Raw genomic sequence first — 24,185 nt, 5'->3', positions numbered from 1 at the left:
ATTCTAATTAAAATAAATTTTTACGTTAGCTGTAGTAATAAATTACATAGGTACCTATAATAATATCGGCAAGCTTTAAATGCTTAGCTATTCTGCGAGAGATCAGCTAAAAATTGACACGATGTTCTTCTGACATGTTCATATGGAGGTTTCCCAACAATAAATTTTAGAAACTTCGACAACCTAAGAAAAATAAAATCAATCAATTTGGAACCAATGGTCATGACGCAAGTCCCGGAGTATTGCGTTTTTTAAAAGAGACCCTTATTCGTGTTAAACACGTATACTTATGTATATGGTATTTCTAAAAGATTTTTAGTTTTTAAGGGCGCCGCCGCCTGCAGTACCACCACACATACAAATGATGAACTTGTTTTGGACATCCATCGGATATCTTTTCTGAAGGATATTCACAAATGGATATCCAATCCATAAAACATCCTGTTTAAGTCCATAGATATTAGGATGTGATGCTGACATAAAGCGTATATCCTATTGATATTCGGTACTGTATGGGTTACTTTACTTATTTCCTTTTTTTATTTTTACTGCTATTTGATTGCGGTATATAGTCGCGATGTCTGCCAACACCAACAAATACAAAGTAACCAGTGAAACACAAATTTTTGGGCACCAAAATATCTAAAGTTATTATCTACAGGCATTTTGTGTTTTCCGTGATATTTCTCGTGCAAGTACAGTGGATTAGTTTTTTTTAATATAAAGTACATGTAATAAATACATCGTGACGATCGAATTTTTGAAGATTATTTAAGTACTACCCCTTGAGATACTTTTTCTAGAAGTACGTCAATTTTAAAATCGAATGTAATTTAAACTTGGAGACTCAGATACAACCTATGGGGAAATATATTTCTGCCGATAAATAATTGGATTTTCGAATATTGTCAGTGGCATTTAATTATAAACTTATATTAATAATCAACAAAAAGACATGCATAAACATCACGTTTAATTGAATTTCAGGATGAAACAACAAAAACCAGCAGCACAGCGAACGCTTTGGGACTAGCAAACATTGGCGGCGTCTTTGTCGTTCTCATGGGAGGTATGGGAATCGCATGCGTCATTGCCGTTTGCGAATTTGTGTGGAAATCCCGAAAAGTTGCCGTGGAAGAGCGGGTGAGCAGCTTTCTACACGACACGTAGCTATAAGTTACATTCGTAGCTAGTCGAGTTTTTCGGTTTTAGTATGTATTGCAATAAAAGAATCGAAAAACGCTCATTTGTTGCGTAAAATAATATATTTTTAATTTTAATGCAATTAAATCCACAAAGTGTGGATTATCTCGAAAATTACACAGTACCTGCGCGTTAAATGAATTGGAGATAGTTATGGCACTCTAAAGTAGCGTTTTCAAACAGAATTATGTACAAAGGGATTAAGGAGTTAAGTATAAATCTGGCAATTTGCTTTGAAATGCCAGTCGCGATTTGCAATGGGCATATTTAGAATTTAATCCAATTCATTGCTAACTGCAGATGAGCAACAAATGTGAATTTGTAAAAATCGTTCTTATTTACCCGTCTAGTTACGTTTGCAAAGGTTCGAGAAGCTTTAGTTTGAAATTTAAAGTGAGGGGTAAACATGCACGTAATTGGCACAAAAATGAAGTGCATATTTTCCAATGCAAACGGAAGATTGGCAGATTCTGCTCAAGTTTATTTTACAGGGTATACTGCGCAAATGACAATTCAGCAGATTATAAAGTAGTTTTAAATTTTTCTAAATTCATTTGTAATACACTACCTATAACTATTATAAGTATATAAAGCTAGCAATAGCGCTTCAAAAATGTAGGTATAGCTCATTATATGCTGTGTTTGTTGCCGATAATTAGTTGCAAAAAAGAAAATTTTCATTTCCCTATTTTGTTGGGAACTCGGCTCGGAAATTTGAACGAATTCTTCCACAATGTAATAACAGTAACTTGCGAGCTTCACTTTCCCAAAAGTTCTCCAAGAGACAAATTATCATTACAAAATTCTCCAAGTACAATCGCACTGATTAATATAGCACCAGTTCTGTACTTCTCTTTTAAACAATTTCGGAAAATTTTCAAAAATAGCTCTCGTTATTTATATTATATTTATAAAATAAAATTTATAAAATTTATAAAACCGACGCTTTCTCCACTTTCAAATAGTCAGAAAAGAGAGCATCCTTCAAGGAATAATGGTGTTAGTAAATCCAGGACCATCCAAGGATGAAAACCGAGTATGTTAACCGTATTCTTAACTGGCGATGTTGGTTTCTTTTAGAAACCGGTTTATCATGACAAGATATTTGTTACTACTCGTGTACTAAAAAGAAAAACGCAAAAAAAACCTTTATAGACCCCCTTTTACAGGGAAAATCTAAATAATAATCGAATAGAATAGAACTGACTTTATTTTCGAGTCTCTCTCTCGCTTCCTTTCTTTCTTTCTCCCTTTCTTTCTTTCTCTACCTTCTCCTTTTTTTTTTCTCTCATAAACAACAACTTTTCTCAAACTACATTCCAAAGGATATAAACGTTGCACCAGACGTAATCACTATCCATTCGAGTACGTACTCCAACTAGTCGAATTTTACTGGCTTTTCTCAGTAAAATGTCCGGCCATTCCACACGTTTAGAAACGTTATTCCCTATAAACACTCTATCTCACCCAACGTAATAGTAGGCGTAAGCTTCCGTTCACTAAGAGGCTTAACCTGCCCTAAATACTCGGACCTAAATCTGTTTCTCAAATATTCACGAATTTTTTGCTTGCTCCGGAAGCTTCGCGATAAACAAGTCTTTTCAATTAGGTCACAATCAGCCACACTATTATTAACCTGTTCACGTAAGAACATTGCGGGTGACAAAAGTCCAGGATCATTTGGATCATTCGAGACGTAAGTCAAATGTCTATTATTCACCACTGCCTCATAGTCGCACAAAAGAGTCAAAAGTTCTTCATAGTCTAAAGCTTTATTCAAAATTGTTCTTAACAGACGTTTAATTATCCCGATTAGCTCTCAAAAAATCCTCCCCGCCAAGATCCAATATGGGATAATGCATAGAGTTGCAAAAACATTGTCCAAACCACGAAAATTTGTCCCGTTATCCAGGCACGTAGCCAGAGGGCTTCAGTTAAAAATTTTACTGAAGGCATCCTCCGCGCCTCGTCAAGACGGTTTGCAGTATGAGTGATAGCTGTAGGTTTATAAATGTGGCTTAGTAAACATCGTTTACAAATGTAAATATGTGATCAATTGGAAATCCAGCCCCTCTCGAATGAATTTCCTGGATACGGGCCTGTCGTTATCACTATATAGCATTTTTGGTCTACGCCATGGCCATCGAGCAATGAATCTACGTAGCTAGTCGTATAGCACTTGTAAAAAATTAAGAGTAGATAATGATATAGTCAGTTATAAGTTATCACTCGGCACAGGTAAAACGACAACACCATGCTCTTTTACCGTCCTTCAAAAACATAAGCCCGAAAAAATCCAATATTCTCAAAATCCGTACATTAACTCTATCCACTGGTAACCGGGATTGATTCCACAATAAAGTGTTTCGCATATAATCTTCTATAGATCCTTCTAAACTCTGGACTCCAATATGACAATTTCTTCGATGTGTGTTCATGATTCAATTGCAAACTGTGTGGTTTTTGGTCGGTAAAACTACAAGCCAACGAAAATCGTTAGTGTCTTTTCTATTTAAACCTCTGTATCTCTGTGTATCTTGTTGTCTTCCAGACTCAAAAATTCTTCTGTTTGTACTTCTTTTATAACAAACGTTTCTGCATCCGTCAACTCCTGTACATTCAGTTCTGTTCTTCTGCTATCTGTACGTCTCAGGTTGTGGAGTGTGGACATAACTCAAAAACCATGCCACCATTTTTCATTCCGGACATTCATCAGTGATGAAACTGCTTTCTTTTTTTTCTCTTTAGCTATCTTCATCTACTTCAAAACTCGTATTAGTCCAGGCAAAGGGGAGTTTTACCTTGCTTTAAATCGGGGAGTTCAGTTTTACGTCCAGAACATCATATCAAGTTCGCGACATCGTACTGTCCTGGGAAACGGCGATGAAAATCAGTTTTTTGGCAATGGCCCGTATGAATAAAAGGAAGCAAATGCTTATACTTGCAAAATTCAAAGTAAATACTCGGAAGTGCTCCTTCACACCGGGTAACTTAGCAGCGCTGCTGAGCAACAGACCAGTATGAAGGGGCACTTCCGTGTATTTACTTTGCATTTTGCAAGTGTAAGCATATGCTTCCTTTTATTCATACGGGCCATTATCTCCTTTTCGGTTGCTTTATCAAAAAAAAACCTACTACACAAATTGTAGAGGATTAAATTCTCTACAAGTTGTGGATGAAAGATTTTTCCATGGTTTCCAATGGTTTCTGAGCTATATTATATCAAAGTTATAAATTATCCATAGTCCGTCTCACCTTGACACCTTGCCAAATATGTCATTAGAATATGATTTGAAGAAATGGCGGCTCGGAATCAATTCCAGGGCGATGCAGATTTTTTTTTAAATTTCATTTATTATTTAGCATTTCTACATTTCGCCAAACTAATGATGATCGTTGATGTAGGATGTCACACAGACCCTCGAGACCTGCTGTTTCTATAAAGTTTGAAGTCTATATGTATAAATAAAAATGAATGTTTGTCTGTCTGTATGTCTCTTATGCATTTCTTAACCGTTCATCCGATTAAAATGAATCTTTGAGGAATTGTTGGACATATGCCCGCGAAGATTTCCCATTTAATAAAATACTTTCAGAAATTCCAACGGGAACGGGGAAAAACGGGATTATACGTTTTACAGTCGAAACTGCGCAAGATAGGAACCTGACATTTACGTAGAACGTATGCCTCTTGGAAAGCGTCAAGGTGTACTCTCCAAAAGCACTTCTCGAAATTACACGGGAACGGGAAAAAAATAGATACACTCCATTGACTAATAGCACAGATCTACACATACACAGATTGCTAACCTTATGCATTTTTTGGGAAACAAATTTAGGTATACTTAAAATCGCCCTCCATTGCGGAGCAGTATAATCATGTACCGTTTAAAACTGTAATATGACGCTTATGGATTTACGCATTAGATGTCGCTGCAAAAAATTTAAAGCGGTAAAGTGTGCATATAATCCAGTTTAATTGTATTTTTACCAGGAAAGTTGTGGGGTACTTTTGATTTCTTTGATTCTATATGTTTTTTGGGGTGCTGAATCCGAATCTGAGGTTTGCTAACAAAATTTCATGACGCAACATTGAAAAAAATACAAAAAAAGTTGAATAAGATATTTTTTTAGCAGTTTTGTGCTTACAACTCGAAAACTATCAACTTTTCGAAAATAACCTCCCTATCTTATATCTTATCGGCGTGGTAAAGAGTGTAACGTTAATGATGGCAGAGATATACTTAGTTTGTAAGTATGCCTTTGCGGTTAGCAATCTGTCAAGACCTTTCAAGCCGCAAATAGTGTCCGCCAACTTCAAAAAACCTTCACGATTCTTTAAGAACCTGCCCTATGTTCGTGTGTATCTGTGACCACAGGGACCCGCTTTTAATAACTTCCTTACGACGAATGAGTAGCTCCAGTGTTAAATTAAACAATTATGGCTCAACGTACCTCCTATCATATCATACCACTGTAATAATACGAATATTAAGGAATTCGAATTGTGCAAACTTTAGCGCTTTAATTTTGTTTCAGCGACATCTAACGCATAAATCCATAAGCGTCATATTACAGTTTTAAACGATACATGTTTATACTGCTCCGCAATAGAGGGCGCTTTTAAGTATACCTAAATTTGTTTCCCAAAAAATGCATAAGGTTAGCAATCTGTGTATGTGTAGATCTGTGCTAATAGGCAGCACCAAATCGCCGGGAACGAGTTTAAAAACAATAGTTTTAATATTAATTGAATCATAACGTGAGAATGACATTGTTACGTCATAGTTATACACATGTCACCATTTTTCAGGGCGCAGTAAGGGGAGAGGGTAAGTGTCTTGCTTTATCCCTTTTTCGAGGCCGTGGAAATGAGCATAATTGATTACTACTAGATTCGTAAATAATAAATGAAATTTCCTCTGAAAAGGGCGCGTTTTTGCGATTTCAAGAAATATGGCCCACCCTGTGGCCCACTTTGATATCATATAGCTCAGAAATAATTTGTTTAATGGAGAAATATTTCAGAAAAACTTGTTGACAATTTAGTCCTCTACCAAAAAGAAGTCACAAGAACAGATTTTTGCCGCCATTTTATTAAAACGGCGACGTTTCCCAGGATAGTACGATGTAGTAAACTTAATATCTTGGTCGGGACTGAACTAACATACCAAATATCAAAACTCGCCGATTTAATACAAGGTACACCCAATTTTAGCTCCCCTTTGATTGGACTATATTATTGTTTACAGACCAGTTTTTCTCATCGTTGTATGACCAGCTGGGCTCCTCTCACTATCTCGACCCCAATAGCTGCCTTGGACTTAGGGAATGCAATCCCGCAGCAAAATCTCAATCCCGGTATTTGCAGGATTGTTGGATCTTAATCCCGCGGGATCCCGGTATTTGCGGGATCCCGCAAAACTTTAAATAGATTGGCGGTCTGTATCAAAATAAATCGCTAATTATCACAATATTGAACAAAAAAGTTGGTACCTTCAGCGGCCAGCCTGACTTAGAACTCAAAAAAATCACCTGTAAAGCACAAAAAGGTGAACTTCTAAAGTGCCTCATAAATCATAGTACATTTTTAACGAAAAAAGTTACAATTATTTAAAAAATTACTTCTCCGTTATGCGTTTCCTCAAATTCCTCAATCCCGCAAATCCAGCGGGATCCGGCTCCATTAATGTGCGGGACTAATCCCGCAAAAATGCTGCGGGATCCAGGTATTTCGGCCTTCGGGATCCCAGTATTGCATTCGGTAGCCCTTGGTGGACATCGCCTGGTAGGTCTGTGTTTCCACCGATAAGTTTGAGTTAACTTACGAATCTCAGTTACTCGGTTAAGCACAAAGGTCCCCCACTCCTCATTTCGCTATATCCAAAATATTACAGTGGAAAAATCACTCCAAAAAAGCATTCATGTTTGTGACTTAAGTTTTTTACTACTTGTGTGTAGATTCTCTCTCCAATAGTGGCAATCAGCAATTCTAGGCGAATTGATACTTTCTTTCTTCCGATACGTGCCACCCTAATTTTATCTGCCAGCGAATGAACATATACCTCATTTCCTTGTGCTATACGGCAAAACACAACTGCAGCATTGGCATCTTTAGAAGCATCAGTAAATATTTTTATTTTTTAAACATTTATTTTGCCTGTATTTTTAAGTGGGCCAACCAAGATTGCTGTACCAACCCAACCCACTATACATTTACAATAATATCCATGCCCAAATCCGGATTCGAACCAGGGACCCTTAGCTCCGCAGTCCAGCTTCAACTGAACTGTGCCACACGGGCCGATAAGGTTATTTCCTTTGAATGTGATCCTCCAAGCATGGCATAACGGGGAATCTCAATTCTCAAAAGATTTGCCAAATCGTGTTCTCAACTTCTAAACTTTTCTGCTGTCTCATCTACATCCCACGAAATCTTGCTTGGTAATAGAGTTGTCGGAGAGCTGAATTCCAACCCTTCTCTAAACACATTTTCAATGAAGGTTGGTCCTTCCCCCTGCAGTATGCGTTCAAAACTGGTTTAATGGCAGTTGTCGAACTTTCCTTTATCACGGGTCGATGCGGGTAAAAAATGTACTTTGTTCGAACACTGTTCAATTTTTGAAATTTTCATGATTCTCACTCCTTGAATACCTAATCATACTTGGCTTTTAAATTCTACTTTTCCAATTTTTGTATCGTCGTTTTGAGCCTTTTCTTAGCAATTTAATAATTTGTAGGTAATGAAGGGTGTCTTTCTAACAAGGGTAGTTGAACTTCGTTTCTGTTATCTGTATTAACCACTAATGTTTGAACCAACCATTGTTTTAATGCTAATAAAAGTTCATCTTTTGACCTACGGTTAAAGGGATCTTCGATACCTTATACTTACATCGAGCTGCCACAACTCCGTTATGATGGATTTGTAAATAGGGAACTCACCGTCATACCATTGCTACGCGTTTCTTGTTCAGGAACTTTCCCTTCAAGTATCCAACCCACATGAGTTTCAGACCACCCCAATTAACACTTCAATGGGACTCTATGTATTGTAATCTGAAATATTAATTATATTCAAGGCATTCAACAAAGGCAAATTACTGTGAAAGGCGATATAATTCCAATGTGAAAGTTAGTGGACCGACAAATTTTCTTTTTCCACCACTTATTATCGGCAAGCAAACAGCAAATTACGATATAATGAACGATAGGTATTGATTTCGCTTACTTTATGTATATGTCAAATTACACAACGATTGAACTAACGAAACCTAATTGAAAGGAGGTGTACATTGTAGGTTAGTGTAAAGCTTTTATAAGTAGGTATGTTATTGTACCGGATGACTATTTATGTATATTTTATTACTGTTTTGCTCTCATGTTATTTTGGATAACTAGGAGGTAAGTAGTGAGAAGATTAGAAGACTTGACACTGCCGACTCAATTTCAAAAGTATCCTCTGAAAAATCAATGGAATTGCGCCGATAGTAATCCACAAGGCGGAGTGATATGTTATCGGTTTATTATTTAGGTACTATTTTTATTGTAGTTTTTGCTTTGAAACTTATTTGCGTTAGAATTCAAATACGTAAAGGGGCAGATCTTATTCAAAAAAAGTGTGCCAGAGACAATTTTTATCACGTACTCGAATAAATTAAAATTAACGGAATCTCTTGTATGAAAAGAAGTGAAAAATCCAATAGAATATTTCGTACTTCAAAGTTCAGCATCAGGCATTCAAATTATACGCAAACGATTTTTTCACGACCCGATATGAATTTTAATGCGACTTCTGTAGCCGCTCACGTAATTGCTGTAACATAATTACTAAAAACCTCCCCGATTATTTGACAAGAAACAGCGACGTAATAAAGCGTTAGTGAAGGCTAAAAGATCCTTATATAAACACAACCTGACAGGGATATTATGAGCTTTTTACTTAACTTATATTTTAATGCCTTGGGTTAATTGCATGCCATTGAAAATTCCTTTGGTTCAAGCATTCCTGAATACTTATTATCGTCTAATAATTAATAATGACTGACAATTTCCGTAGATTTTTTACATAAATTATAAGATTCTTACAAATCTTCTACAATAAACAAAATTAGAGAGGACGTGGAGAACCAGTCTGCAAGACTGGAAGTGCCCAGTGAAGGTTTTTGCAGAAGCTTGTAGTAGATATATAAAGTTTCTGATTTTATTATGTTTTTTTACACCTAATCAGCATTTAATTGAGAAATAAAGATGCGCTTTTATTTTGCAAAAGTAAGACACCAATAAACCACAATAATATAATATTAAAACCTCAAACGCATTTCGACAGCAAGACTGTCATCATCAGCAAACAACTGAACAATAAAATACAAATACGACCCCATTTATACTAATTACAAGTGAAGGTTTACGATCTCGGATTTGACTAGAGAAACTCCTTAAACTTTCCTTACGCGTCCTCAACAGCCACAGTTCCAGTGCTTCCAGAGAAATTATCAGAGCTATGAAAGAGTTTAATACGTAAATTTCCCACTTCTGTAGGAGAACTTTGTTATATGCGTATATGGCAGTCATGTGGATCTTTATATGTTTAAAAAAGTTTTTATTCAATTTTCAACGATGTAAGATATCGTATGATTGAATAATAGTTATTGATTATACAGGGTGGCAATTTGAAAAATAAACGAGATATTTAAAAAAATCAAAAACCGTTTCGTTAATTCGGAAGGGGAGTCACAATCACATAAATAGTTCAAAAATGTACAACAGATTATACAGGGTGACAATTTGAAAACTTACCACCCCTCATATCTTAGTAAATAAACGAGATATTTAAAAAAATCAAAATCCGTTTCGGTAATTCGGAGGGGGAATCACAATGACATAGTTGGCGACGCACCCCCTCCAACCCCCTGCGCCCCAGCCACCCCAACTTTTAAATCTTAAATAGTGACCCCCCATGTGTGATACGTCGTTGGAAAGCTCTGAAAAAATGCTTTCCAACCATACCAAATAGCATTACATTTAGGTTAGTAATTATCGTGCAAATCAAAAAATAAACATGGAAAATCGTATTTAACTTGAACTTCCAAAGCCGACTTGACAGCAACTCATTTTTGATCGCCAGTTATAATCTATTCTCAAACTCTTGTCGAACCTTTTCAAATGTTGGTTTTGCAATATTTCGACATTCTTGAATTATTCTCTGTCTTAGTTCGTCTATGTTCGCCGGTTGCGTTTTAAATACGACAGATTTCAAATGTATCATATTAGTTTATTTTTTGATTTGCACGATAATTACTAACCTAAATGTAATGCTATTTGGTATGGTTGGAAAGCATTTTTTCAGAGCTTTCCAACGACGTATCACACATGGGGGGTCACTATTTAAGATTTAAAAGTTGGGGTGGCTGGGGCGCAGGGGGTTGGAGGGGGTGCGTCGCCAACTATGTCATTGTGATTCCCCCTCCAAATTACCGAAACGGATTTTGATTTTTTTAAATATCTCGTTTATTTACTAAGATATGGGGGGTGGTAAGTTTTCAAATTGTCACCCTGTATATTTTTCAAGTTTTCCTTCTTCTTGCTACTCTTGCGGCTCTGGGCCCTTAACCTGTTCAATGTATACTCAGTGGTAGATTCAAAATGTCTCGGAAATAGTAAAAACGATCTTTTTAGTTAATTAAGCGTCACCCTGACAACCCATACAATGAATATTCATGGAGCACACTAAAAATTAATGAAAATATATAACGAGAAGTAGGCAATGACATTGAAAAGGCTTCGAGGGTATAACCATTATAGCCCCCCCTCCCCCCCTCTCCTAATCCAACGCTGATTAGCATTTATGTGAGTTTCATATACAATGCTTTTTATATGTATACAGAAAACCCCCTTTGAATTAGGTACAAGTACCACATCAAAAACGTTAAATTAGAAATGTGTAATATGGTACTGGTTTAAAAGAGAGTTTAATTCTCTGTTTGGTAGTATAGAGTTTTCGTTTTAGTTGCAATCATTACTGAGGGGATTACTTCTGAGTATGTAAAATTTTGGTGTCGTGATCGCAAAACTGAAATGAAAATGAAATGACACAGTAAGGATTCATATCTGTTAGAAATCTAGCGTAAGAAACCCTTCAAGTAAACAAGAATTTACCGATTCCACTGGCGTATAACAAGTTGAAAAATGGATAAAGTGAATTTAGTTTTCATCCCAAATTACACATGAAACGTGACGCTCCTACAATAAAAAGTATTGTCAGATATAAGACTGGGTCAAAACGAACGCGACACATTAATTGGAAAATCGAATTTGAACACGTAGATGGTTCATTTGCAATTTTATTAGTATCGTAAAATTCGATTTATTGCACTGAATGTGTCCGTAACAAAATAAGAGGCTCTGTCATTTGAACTGTAACGGCTCACATTGATTAATAATTCTATAGTGAAAGATATTAAACAAAGAGAATGGCAAAACTGCTCCCATTCTTGGTAAATTTAATCGCAATTACTTTGTCACAGTTAACTTTCAGGGGAGGATTGCCAATTCAACCAAATGATCATACGTATAAAAGCGTCTACGTAATCTAAAGTAATTGAACTCCTATGATAAGCCGATTGCCGATTGGGGATAGGAGCGTTACCGGAATGATAATGGAGCCGATACAGCTAGTATTAAAAAATATGTGTTTATAAAGGCACAAATTGGACGGACGGCTCAATACCTACCTCCCAATAGATCTGCCCCTAAATAGTTGATTTGGGGAATGAGAACACGTAACATTTATTTCTGATTATGCACACAGAAACAAAACCGAGTACCTTTTAGTAATGAGTATTGTGTTTTAGAGTTCGTTATGTGCTGAAATGGCATCCGAATTACGTTTCGCACTACGATGCCACGGTTCATCTAAACCTCTCCGTATCAAGACTAAATCAAGCGGTACCAATACGGGATTTGAGGAAAACCGCTTGCCGCAACTTGGCTCTTATCCTGCCTATGGTTTTGTTATAGATAAGGAACCACTTAGTTAAATTTATTGGGAAGTTAATTAATTCAAATTTTGTCTAAAAAATCTTTTACGCAGATAGGTACCTACATGTTTTCCTCATTGTTAAAATATTTTATAGTTTAAGGCTGATAATATACATTTTGTACATAATCTAAACTTGTACATATAAATATAGTTAACAGTGTTAATAATTTAGGATTTTTACGATTTTTGTGTTCAAGAAAAATGGAGGAGTGTTTTCTGTTGTTCACTATATAAATGTTGGTTATAGATTATATTTAAGAACAGTCAGTACGACTAATTTCCATAAACACAAACTAAGCTGTATGTCGTCCAATTGCTAAGTCCAAATCAAGCTCATCCACACTTCGAGGCAGCGTATGGATGTGTTTGGTTTATACATATCCACTACATTTTGTAAATACTTCATTATAGAATGTTTGTGTGCTATGAGACCTTTGTAAGATTAATCATAACACTTTCTATTTGTGCATAAAAATAAAATAAATACGTTTCGTTTTCATTTTCGGCGTCAATAGCTAATTATAGTCATAGTATTCGAGTGGGAGGGTTGTATTGTACTTAAAATAACAGCTTGTGTGCTGCCAAGTTTTCATTCACTAATTTAAGATTGCCGCGTCTGTTTATTTCTGACATGGTGGCGTTAGTTTTTGTTCTTAATTGTGCGTTTGTGTTGTGTTTTGGCCAAGAATTAAAGATTGGTATGTGTAAATTATACTACATAAATGTACAGTAAGACCGAAACGCTATACGAACTAACATTCTTGCCTAGTATAGTTGTGTTTTCATTTATTACCAACCTTGACATTGAAAATGCACCAAGAGTCGTGGATTGCTAGACCGCGATTTATTTTACTTGAATTTTCTCTTAACTTTTTGGAACTATTTCAATGAAAGTTAAACACGTTTTATTATTGTTATTTCCTCAATCACAGAAAAATGCGAAGTAACTATGCAACATTTATGTATACACAGAGTAATTTCAGCGTAATTTAATTGAAAGATAACAAAAATATCCCTAGTAATGAAAAATTATTGTTCTTTTTGCATTTTGTTCGTAAAGTGGCAGAGAGGTGTGTTTAAATTCGATTTGGATTTTAATCCTACAACAGGTTCTAAGACCTTAAGACCTTCATTTGTTGCACAATCTGACTAACCTAGCTTTCGGAGTATACCTTAACACCTTCAAATAAATTTCCGTTTTTCCCGTTCCCGTAGGAATTTCGTGCTCCCTTACACAATCCCCAAGGAACCTACATGCCAAATTTCAGCTTTCTACGCCCAGTGGTTTCGACTTTGCAGACCAGAAGATTATTGAGTGGTTTCAATCCCATACTAATTTTGTTATGTCTATCAGCACAGGAATCACCGAAGATCACCTGCCATAGAGCCTTTGAAATTGGCATCTCTTCAAAGCTCGCTCGATCTTTTTTACATAAATCGTATAAACATTTTGTGGACAACATACGGCAAAATTTGTCATAACAATTGAGCAGACCTAAATATACCTTTGTATGCCTTAAGTTGTCTAACATTTTGAGGTACACATGGACAGTTCTTTATGCATTGTATTTTATCAGGTAAGGATGTATTATTAGTCCAGGAAACAAAACCTAAAATTGTATGAAACCTGGCAATTTTTCCAAAATGCATCGATTGGCATGAAAATTTGGGATTAAGTCCAACTTACCCTTCAATTCAAAATCTATATTATGCTGATGAGCGCTCTTTATTTGGCTTTGAAACATTATTTCCGAATATTTCAACCATTATCGTGGTAGTGAACACCTGCCAACCTATTTTCTAGTGGAAAAAACTCACTTTAATACTCATTTTATTACTCATGGTTAAAATTTAGGTTTTCAAAGTGGTTATATTCTTTTTGGGTCGTCCTGTTGCATAGTGTATAGGTGTATGGAATGGATGTAAGTGTGTACGTAACTTTTGTGTAGTATACGAAGTATATACCGGTTATGTAGATCATCATGCTCCGATTTGTGCTTTGAGAGTTCTTTCGAAAAGAATTCTGATTAGTTTTTGAATCATAACTCCATTATTTTTTATGATAGAAAGTATATTAAAGAAACCATTTTTTAGGTTTTTGTAAGAGATACAAGACTATTTACATTAAATCCCTTTAAAACATTTTAGTTTAAAAATGGGGTGAGTTTAAAGAGCTAAAGCAAGGTAGTGTGCGTACGCTTCAAACGTTGATATCTTACTTAATTTCTGTCGTACAGGAAATTCCCGGACAGGATTTAAAAATGCTATAATTGGATGCTGTAGCATTTTTTACGTATCTCCAATTGCTTTGTAGTTATTTTGAAGAGAAGGACGTTTGTCCAAAAATTGCAGAAATTGGTTTTTGACGTTTAGCTTCAATTATTTCAAAATTAAGTCTTCTAAACTGGTCACACTTCTAGAATATATTAATAATACGTAGCTGGAGAAAACTGGAAAAGGGGAAGGACTAATCTTAATTAGGGTGGTAATTAGGGGGTTGCTTGCGCTAATTTAACTGCTGAAAAAAGTACGGATCTACGCAGAGCTGGGCAGTATTCGCCTGACTAATACAGGACTCGATATCAGTTACTCTTTCTTTTGTGAATAGTAGGTAATCGCCTTGAAATTTATTTTACACTTATCGTACTTAGAGTATAGGTACCATCAATCTCGTGTGCGAAGATTCGCCGTGGTAAATTCTCCCTTGAAAATTCAGTTTTGGAAAATTCGTCCCTGACAAGTTTCTCATGTAAAATTCGCCGTCGTAGTGTTCGCCCCTAAAAATCCGCCCCCGAAATATTCGTCCCGCAAAAATTCACCCTGGAAATTCGCTGAAGGCAGATTGTTCTTCGGGGGATTCTCCCACGAAAATACCTCAGTCAGATTATTTGCCCTCAGAGTATGCACACTTATAGAACTCGCCCCCGCCGAAATACTCTCTGGTCAGCTCGCTCCAAGAAAATATCAGGTTTAGAAACATTGGAACCGTTACATAATTAAGTGAAATTCCAACTCCCTGGAGAAAATACTTTCTCGAAGTATTTAAGTATTTAAATGCTAAATACCTTCCAAAAATCAAAAGTATTTAAATATTAAATACTTGGAGAATTATTCTTGAAATTCCACTAGCCACATAATCAGAGCTGGGCAGTATTCGATTTTGTAAATACTTTTTAGTATTCAAATCGTTTAAAGTATTCAAATACTTTGTAATTAAATACTTTTATGGAAGCAGTATTTGTATTTCTAACTCAAATACTTTCAAAATATTTAGTATTCGAATACTTCGCAAGGTATTTGAATACTTTGAGAAGTATTCGAATACTTCGCATAGTATTTATACTTAACCTTCCTCTTTTACCAAAAATCGACTACACCAAAATTTCTCGGGAAAACACTTTTTCTTATTAATTTTGGTGCGTAGAATCCAAAACAATTCGTACTTTTTCGATCAGACTTCTCAATCAAAAGTTATAGACTAGAAACCAATTTCGAAAGAAAATTCAAAGGGCTGTAACTTTTGAACTAGTAGCCCAATCTTGGAACTGATTGAAATTATGGATTCTACAGGCCACATTCTATAAGAAAATTTTTTGTCCGGGTCGATCTGACACAATTTTTTTTCGGGCCTCAAAAAAAGGCAGTGTATAACCTTCCTTTTTTATCAAAAATCGACTACACCAAAATTTCTCGGGAAAACACTTTTTCTTATTAATTTTGGTGCGTAGAATCCAAAACAATTCGTACTTTTTCGATCAGACTTCTCAATCAAAAGTTATAGACTAGAAACCAATTTCGAAAGAAAATTCAAAGGGCTGTACTTTTGAACTAGTAGCCCAATCTTGGAACTGTTTGAAATTATGGATTCTACAGGCCACATTCTATAAGAAATTTTTTTTTCCGGGTCGATCTGAGACAATTTTTGTTTCGGGCTCAAAAAAAGGCAATGTATAACCTTCCATTTTTACCAAAAATCGACTACACCAAAATTTCTCGGGAAAACACTTTTTCTTATTAATTTTGGTGCGTAGAATCCAATCCAAAACAATTCGTACTTTTTCGATTAGACTTCTCAATCAAAAGTTATAGACTAGAAACCAATTTCGAAAGAAAATTCAAAGGGCTGTAACTTTTGAATTAGTAGCCCAATCTTGGAACTGTTTGAAATTATGCATTCTACAGGCCTCATTCTATAAGAAAATTTTTTTTCGGGGTCGATCTGAGACAATTTTTTTTTCGGGCCTCAAAAAAATGCAGTGTATAACCTTCCTTTTTTGCCAAAAATCGACTACACCAAAATTTCTCGGGAACACACTTTTTCTTATTAATTTTGGTGCGTTTCGGCGGATTTCGCTAAAAACCAGGCACAAAATAGTACTCAGTCTTTGGGTACTTCTTATAATAGCTCGAGCTTTTATTGGCGACACGAGAAAGAGTGACCGCGATTTGAGCTCCAAGAAACTTTTGGGCGCCAAAAGTCGACTACCTCTTGAAGCGCGCCATGCAAAAGGTGGTTCATTTCGCCTCTAGGAAAAAAAAACAAAATTCCCAACGATCTTTCCGACGACACCAATTTTAAAACAATCGGCCCAAAACTGTAGAAGAAGATAGGAGAAAACTGAAAAATCTCCAGGTTAGTATAACACGCTCGGGGATGGCGCCCAGATGTCGCCGACCCCACATCTTGTAGCCTCGTCCCTAAAGTTGTTAATTACACCGCCCCGATAGGTACATGTACACTCCTTGTCTTTTTACAAGCGTTCTTCTACGGGCCCGCATTTACTGCTATCCAGCCAGCCAAAGTGAGATTGAAAGCTATCCTTTTGCAAATAAATTAGCAAAAATGCGTTAAAAAATGCCACCCCCGAGATGGGGCAACCACCGCCAGGGTAAAAGCGCCCTTTGGCATGATATAGATTTTGATCGTTAGGCTATTCCCTACCTACTGTCAAAATTTCATGTTAATCGATGCATTTTGAAAAAATTGCTATGGAAAAACCTTCACTTCCTGTACTATATGACTTAAAAAATCCACTTGCTTTTTAAAGATGGCACTTTTTCATATACTTTTACATTATATTCTTGTAAACGACTTAAAACTTTTATAACGTTTTTATTATGCCATATATTTTATTATATCTTCGTTATGAACACTCAAATGCGGGCGAAATTAGGCCTTTGAAACTCCTGTGCTTTAATAGTTATTTACATAAAAGTCAGGAAAATGATACATTACTGTCGAGGAAATATTGAACTGTGAGGCCCCTTTGGGGCCGAGTAGTTTATTTTCCGAGTCAGGTATGTCATTTTACTGACGAGTTTTGTATTAAATTTTACCCGAAAACGTATTAATGTCAATCTGTCAGTGATGACAGGAATCATTATAGACATTTGGAAATGTCACAAATGCGGCCGGTAAAGTGGCGGCGCGGCCGGTAAAGTGACAGGTGCGGCCACTAAAGTGACAAGCGGCGGGAAACGTAGTCTGCTCTGCCTCTGTCATGGAAACTTAAATTTTCTGACAGAAAGTAGGAATGAAAATGAAGGTTTCAGGGTGATTTTGTGTAAATATTGAAAAAATCAAGCAAATATAGAAATCGGCTTGTTGGCGCCTAAATGTGCGTAGACAACCCCTACTCACATAGACTTACCTTTTGGTAAAACGGAAATATTTTAAACGGGTTTTCATATCCATGGAGCTTAGTAGAGTCATTGAATAAGTAACATTACTTATTCTGTGGTAGAGTTGAAAAAAATGGTACAGTTATTAGAAATCAACATTTGTGTAACCAACCCCCCTCTCCCTCTAAGGGGGGTCCAGGGGCAAATCAATATGCCGCTACGTAGAAACTCTAAGAGGAAGGGTCAACGAGCATAATATCCCAATTTTAATAATAAAAAAAATGAATATCAGAAAACTGTTGGCAATACGAGACCCACATAAGAATTGTATCAATAAATAAATCTCCGTAGCGGTGAGAGATGTGTAGCGTAGGCTAAATGGGGGCAACGTTACTTTCTGAAACCTTTCACTAGCTACTTATCTATTATCCTAAATTTACTGTCTGTAGCTTTAAGCAAAGGTGTGCAGTGTAAATGAAGAAAAGACATGTTTAAACTGTGCCACTGCTAACGTCGTTGGTGTGTAAATTTAGATGAAAATCCAGGTAGCCATCCCACTAACTAGCATTCTTGATAAAAAGAAATGCAATCCATTGAAGAATCATGAATTATAAAGCAGTTTATTTGGTGCAACATTAAATTAGCATTGACTTACTACTTAGCCATTAGAAACAAACGACCTGCACCTTTTTCGTTTCTGTCTATTGATCTTCGGGCAGGAGATGGTGCAAATATCCGGCCTTAAGTGCCATAAATGCTTTCATTTCACGCTGTCCATAACTATGTACAAATAATATCATTTTAGGTGGTCTCTTTGAAGAAGTCAACGAGAATGCCAGGTTAGCCTTTCAACTTGCGGCTGAAATAATAAACGAAAGCAGTGACAGTGGAAGTAAATTGCATTCTCTTTGGGGATACGTGCAGCACTTTAACACATTATCTGCATCTCACACGTTCTGCTCTATGCTCGAAGAAGGTCTGGTGGGCGTCATTGGTCCCACGTCACCTTTCTTATCACCGTATGTTAAATCCCTATGTGATGTCAAAGACATCCCCTTAATTCAAGTCCACTGGGATCTTAACCAGAGCAAAAATGACGCTTCCATCAATTTACATCCAGATCCAGCGGAATTAAGCAGGAGCTTTGTCGAACTGATTAAAGCTTGGAATTGGGGCAGTTTTACTGTTATTTATGAGAATAACGACAGTCTTCCGAAAATTAGGAGCTTATTAGAAATATACGACAGCAGTCAGTATACCATTACCTTGCGACAATTACATTCAAGTGGTGACCACCGAAAACTGTTCGTTGAACTGAAAAAGTCTGGAGATAAGCATTACGTGGTTGATTGCTCCATGAGCGCTTTGGGAGATGTTTTACAGCAGGCACAACAAGTTGGAATTATGACTGACGAGTATTACTTCTTCATTCTTAACTTGGATATGTCAACAATTGACTTAAACCCATATCAGTACGGTGGAGTAACCGTAACAGGCGTAGGTAAGTGCAACAACCCCGTACATGCATTAATGTTCTGCTTGCAGATTCGACTCATTAACCCAGAGGACACCAAAGTGATTGAATTTTCACGTAGGTTACAGCAGTTGAGATTGGATAGTGGTTTGAAGGCCGAGGCGTTTAATCATTTAGCGGCATGGAAGCTCCAAACCGAAACTGCTTTGATATTAGACGCGGTATATCTATTGCATGAGACGTTAATAGAGTTACACCTGACTGGGTTCGATGCCGCTCCAGTGTTTTGTAATTCAAGCGACAGTTGGAGGAAGGGATCGAGTGTAATTAATTTCATGAAAGCTGTAATACCGCAGTTTACTGATGCATCGCACCTTAACGATCGCCTTTGTAGAAAACACTCGCAGGTTTAACAGGAAATATAAAGTTTGACATCGAAACTGGTGTAAGAAAAGATTTTACTTTAGACGTAATCGAGCTAACGCCAGGGGGGTTAATTAAAATTGGAGCTTGGAATTCAGTGCTTGGAATTGACTCCACCCAAACACCTCGAAAGGAAATCTACGGTTTTACAGATGGTAACCCCATGAAAAATAAAAGATTTACGGTACTAACAACCTTGGTAAGTACACTTCTGCTGCGAATTTGTTCAGCATTGCCAATTTCTAGACTGAACCCTACGGAATGCTTAAAAATGTTAGCGCTACCCTCACTGGAAATGACCGTTATGAAGGTTTCGGGATTGACGTAATCCACGAACTGTCTAAAAAGCTGGAATTCAAGTATGAGATCTTACTACAGGAGGACGGCCAGTATGGAACCTTCAACGCGCGTACTAAGACTTGGAATGGAATGCTTGGAGAACTAAGAGCCGGCGTGGGTAGCTTTCGTTTACACTATTATGGTCTGCTAACAGTAGTTTTATAGAGGGCCGATTTCGCTATCACAGATTTAACAATAACATCTGAGCGAGAAAGCGCAGTAGACTTTACCATGCCATTTATGAGTTTAGGTAAGATATGAAATGCTGCTGCATATCAAGCCTGATTTTTAGGAATAAGTATACTGTACAGAAAACCAGAACCTGCACCCCCTAGTCTGTTCACTTTTGCATATCCATTTTCGGGTGAAGTTTGGGTTTTAATGGCCGCGTCCTATTTACTCGTTTCCATAAGTTTCTTTATTATGGGAAGGTTGTGTCCAAGTGAATGGACTAACCCATACCCTTGCGTCGAGGAGCCTAGTTTCCTCATTAATCAGTTCAGCTTTCGTAACTCTTTGTGGTACACCGTTGGAAGTCTTATGCAGCAGGGCACAGAGCTAGCCCCTTTGTGAGTAAAGCGGTTGTAACTTACCGAACGCACTTAGTTTTGCATTAGAGCAATTTCTACGCGGATGGCATCAGGGGTTTGGTACTTCTTCATTCTGATAATGGTATCCTCGTACACGGCCAATCTAGCAGCGTTTTTAACAGTAGAGGAGCTAGTTACGCCATTTGAAAACGTCGAAGAGTTAGTTGCACAAAAAGGGATAAAATATGGAGCAAAAGCCATTGGCGCCACAAGAAACTTTTTCAAAGTACCCCCCGCACTTTTTGTGTGTGTCGTTTAAATTGTAATTCTAGGACTCAAACTATTCAGTCTACCCACAAATACAAAAATACATGAACCAGCACCCTGAAGACATGATGGCAAACAACGAAGATGGTGTTAGCAAAGCAGAATTAGAAAATTACGCATTTTTCATGGAGTCGACCAGTATCGAATATTCCATTGAAAGACATTGTAATTTAACACAAGTGGGTGGTGCACTGGACGAAAAGGGTTACGGTATCGCAATGAAAAAAGGTAAGATGCACGTAAAATTATCACAGAATCGAATTTCTGCCACAGATTCGGAATATAGACATCTACTAAGCACGGCAATCCTAGAGCTGCAAGAATCTGGAAAACTGGCTCAGTTAAAAACGAAATGGTGGAAAGAAAAGCGGGGAGGGGGAAGATGCGAGGTTTGTATTACAGGATTCAGAATAATTTGTTAACAGGATACACATTCTAGAAAAGGCAACCGGTTGCAACTCCTCTAGATTTGAAAAATTTAGGGGGAGTGTTTTTTGTACTTGGAGTTGGCACATTTCTAGGTATCGTCTGTACATTCATTGAGCTAAGTGTCCATACTTTTAAAAAGACGAAATTATCCAATGTGTCCTTTAAAAGCAAGATGATGGACGAGCTGAAGTTCTTTTTTCAGTTTAGGAGAATGAGGAAGCCCGTTGCAGAATTTTGAAGCTTTGAATACTTATTGCCATCATTATACAATCTTAATTTCATTAAATGTAGAAAAAGTTGTTACGTCTTTTTAGATTAAGGAAGAAAGAAATTTCGGTAAGGAACCCGGTTTGCTGCCGTACAAAAAACAGATCTCGCTACGCTTCCTATTGTCCTCGACAACACGGGACCAACGTCACTTGCGAATTTTATCCAGTTTTCATTCAAAATCTGATTTACCTTTTTGGCTACAACAATCATTGTGTGAAACATTTCATTTTTGGTATACCACATACTTCTTTTGTCAAATCGGAAAAATGCTTTTTTCGTTTTGAAATTGTACCTGTCGTTTATAATTTCCATGTAGTTCTCGCCTGCTCTATTTGTTAGTTTGTAATCAAACTCAAGTGTGTATTCGCCTCCAACTAAAAAGAATTAAAGTAGACCCATTTGAGCACTATGGTACAAACCAAACGTGATGTTAGTTCCTCCACTACCCCGAACGGGAACCATCTCTAAATGCCCTAAAAGACTGTAATCCGCAATAAGGGTGACTTTCATAATGAATAATGCTATTAAAATATGTTGCTTTGTTAAATTTAAGCTGAAAAACCTCTCAGGTGGGATCATTATATTTTTGAGACGTGCTTACTTCATTTCCTTAATTTGAACGTTCTCCAAACCAAATGCCACGATATTACGAAGTTGTATAAATAACGTGTCATCGGAATATTTTATTTCCTGAAGATGTAAAGGTGTCAACCCTGGGTTTCCTAAAATTTCCCATGAAAACGTGAAGCTGCATTCATTTTACCTTTGAGTACAAATGGAATTGCTTCTTGGCCATGCTTTCGTGCGCATTCATTTAGATTGGGGTCCCTTCTGCTGCAGGGTACCATGCATTTAGCTAAACATAAGATTAATTAATAATAAACGGTGTTTTAAGACTTCTAGCCGTAATAAAATCTCATGCTTAAGATAGTCACGCCTGAAATCCAGTTGCTATCCAACGTGACAATGAGAACTTACGTAATGTAGCTGTTTGTCGGTAACCGATGGCTAGGACGATCAGAAGGCAGACGGCACTCCACATTCTGTAAATTTGTTTCCGATAAATTACGGAAATAATTGAACGATAGAATTTACATCTCTCTTTTATAAGTATTGGAACAACCTTGTACAGTCTTATCAAGCACTGACGTAGTCAATTTAGGACTGCAAATGCATTTTTTTACAGATCCGTTTCTTGGCGTATCAATAATGTTACAGAGGGTAGTTTCTGAACATTTAAACACGGACTTAGGCTTAAACATGGTACACGAAGGAATTTAGATACACGAAAAGATTTTCAATTCAGTAAATTTTAATAATTTTTCATTCTCAGTTCATCGCTGACTTCATCAATCTCCTTCTTCATGATAATCTTCAGTCCCCTTACTTTAATAGTGCTTTCATTTGCATTTCTTCTTTCTACATAGCTTCCAGTCTTATTGCCTCGATTTCTGGGATACCTGCCGCCATTATAGTCCGGAAGCTGGTGGCACTAAGCGTTTTTTCGAGATGGCTTCGGTACCATGGACTTATTTTAAGATTTTTTGGGTCGTTGAATCCAAACTGAATCCGTCTTGTAACGTCGGTTAGCTAGTCAGCATTCTTATAGGACCCAAACACTTTTGGTACCAAAAATTACAAACTGTACTCTGCCCTGAAAGACCCCAGACTACATACTATGTTTCCATAAGGCCGCTCTTTTTACTACGAAGCGAATTGAGATTGAGAGACTAAGAGGCGTGATTCGGTAGGTGCAGATGAAGGGAGAAGGGGCTCGGATTACTACATATAGTTTGCATAATGAAAAAATCCCAAAGACCGCCTTTGAACTGACTAAAACAATTAACTAAGTGGATTTATAAAGACACTAAACCTTCCCCATACTTCTTTTAATTGTTTCAGGTTTTAGATTCAAGGCATTAGGTGACAGCGACTATAGTTTCGACCCGAAGGTCATTATCAAGCTTAAGTTTAAAGGAACATATAAAAGTGGTTGAAAATTACATGTTAAAATGGTACATTTGGTTATCAATATGGGGAAAAAATTACTAATTAGAACATGGAAACAATTACAATATTAACAATTTAAAGACTTTTTGTCCTCACATATTATAAACAATTGTTTAAATTAAAATTAAAGGAGACGAGATGGACGCAGCCATCTTGACAAGCAAAGTGAAATGTGCTAACTCAGTTATTCAAGTTATCAAGATGGTTGCGTCCATCTCGTCTCCTTTAATTTTAATTTAAACAATTGTTTATAATATGTGAGGACAAAAAGTCTTTAAATTGTTAATATTGTAATTGTTTCCATGTTCTAATTAGTAATTTTTTCCCCATATTGATAACCAAATGTACCATTTTAATATGTAATTTTCAACCACTTTTATATGTTCCTTTAAACTTAAGCTTGATAATGACCTTCGGGTCGAAACTATAGTCGCTGTCACCTAATGCCTTGAATCTAAAACCTGAAACAATTAAAAGAAGTATGGGGAAGGTTTAGTGTCTTTATAAATCCACTTAGTCA

At 36.7% G+C, this 24,185-nt stretch overlaps 3 protein-coding genes across 4 annotated transcripts in view; 2 read left to right on the top strand and 1 right to left on the bottom strand.

Moving 5' to 3' along the window:
* The window catches only part of LOC116162394 (glutamate receptor ionotropic, kainate 2-like), a 165,353-nt gene extending 152,613 nt beyond the window's left edge, over positions 1 to 12,740 (top strand). Inside the window, exons 14-15 of the mRNA XM_031476010.1 lie at positions 988 to 1,143; positions 12,054 to 12,740. Of these exons, the coding sequence (XP_031331870.1) occupies positions 988 to 1,143; positions 12,054 to 12,239 (342 nt within the window). The 3' untranslated portion in view covers positions 12,240 to 12,740. The remainder of the gene's footprint in view (positions 1 to 987; positions 1,144 to 12,053) is intronic.
* A 51-nt stretch (positions 12,741 to 12,791) lies between these two features.
* On the top strand, positions 12,792 to 21,684 carry LOC116162485 (glutamate receptor ionotropic, kainate 2-like). The gene is made up of 11 exons (XM_031476110.1): positions 12,792 to 12,939; positions 18,669 to 19,360; positions 19,409 to 19,681; positions 19,732 to 19,959; positions 20,007 to 20,213; positions 20,265 to 20,349; positions 20,392 to 20,668; positions 20,717 to 20,915; positions 20,962 to 21,184; positions 21,230 to 21,345; positions 21,396 to 21,684. Exons 1-11 carry the CDS (start codon positions 12,873 to 12,875, stop codon positions 21,621 to 21,623), a joined length of 2,595 nt encoding a protein of 864 aa, XP_031331970.1. The 5' UTR covers positions 12,792 to 12,872; the 3' UTR covers positions 21,624 to 21,684.
* LOC116162487 (protein takeout-like) lies at positions 21,615 to 22,740 on the bottom strand. 2 transcript variants are annotated; one of them, XM_031476113.1, is made up of 6 exons: positions 22,634 to 22,740; positions 22,419 to 22,511; positions 22,257 to 22,377; positions 22,075 to 22,208; positions 21,897 to 22,029; positions 21,615 to 21,852 (listed from the first exon to the last, which is right to left on the bottom strand). In XM_031476113.1, the coding sequence occupies exons 1-6, from the start codon at positions 22,695 to 22,697 to the stop codon at positions 21,825 to 21,827; spliced, it is 573 nt and encodes a 190-aa protein (XP_031331973.1). In that variant the 5' UTR covers positions 22,698 to 22,740; the 3' UTR covers positions 21,615 to 21,824. The 2 variants fall into 2 exon arrangements, with proteins under 2 accessions (XP_031331973.1, XP_031331972.1); XM_031476112.1 differs by having other exon boundaries at positions 21,901 to 22,029.
* Between the last annotated feature and the right edge of the window lie 1,445 nt (positions 22,741 to 24,185).

The sequence above is a fragment of the Photinus pyralis genome, unplaced genomic scaffold, assembly GCF_008802855.1.
Source record: "Photinus pyralis isolate 1611_PpyrPB1 unplaced genomic scaffold, Ppyr1.3 Ppyr1.4_LG10, whole genome shotgun sequence".
Taxonomy (NCBI): Eukaryota; Metazoa; Arthropoda; class Insecta; order Coleoptera; family Lampyridae; genus Photinus; species Photinus pyralis.
This window is presented reverse-complemented; position numbering and strand designations above follow the sequence as displayed.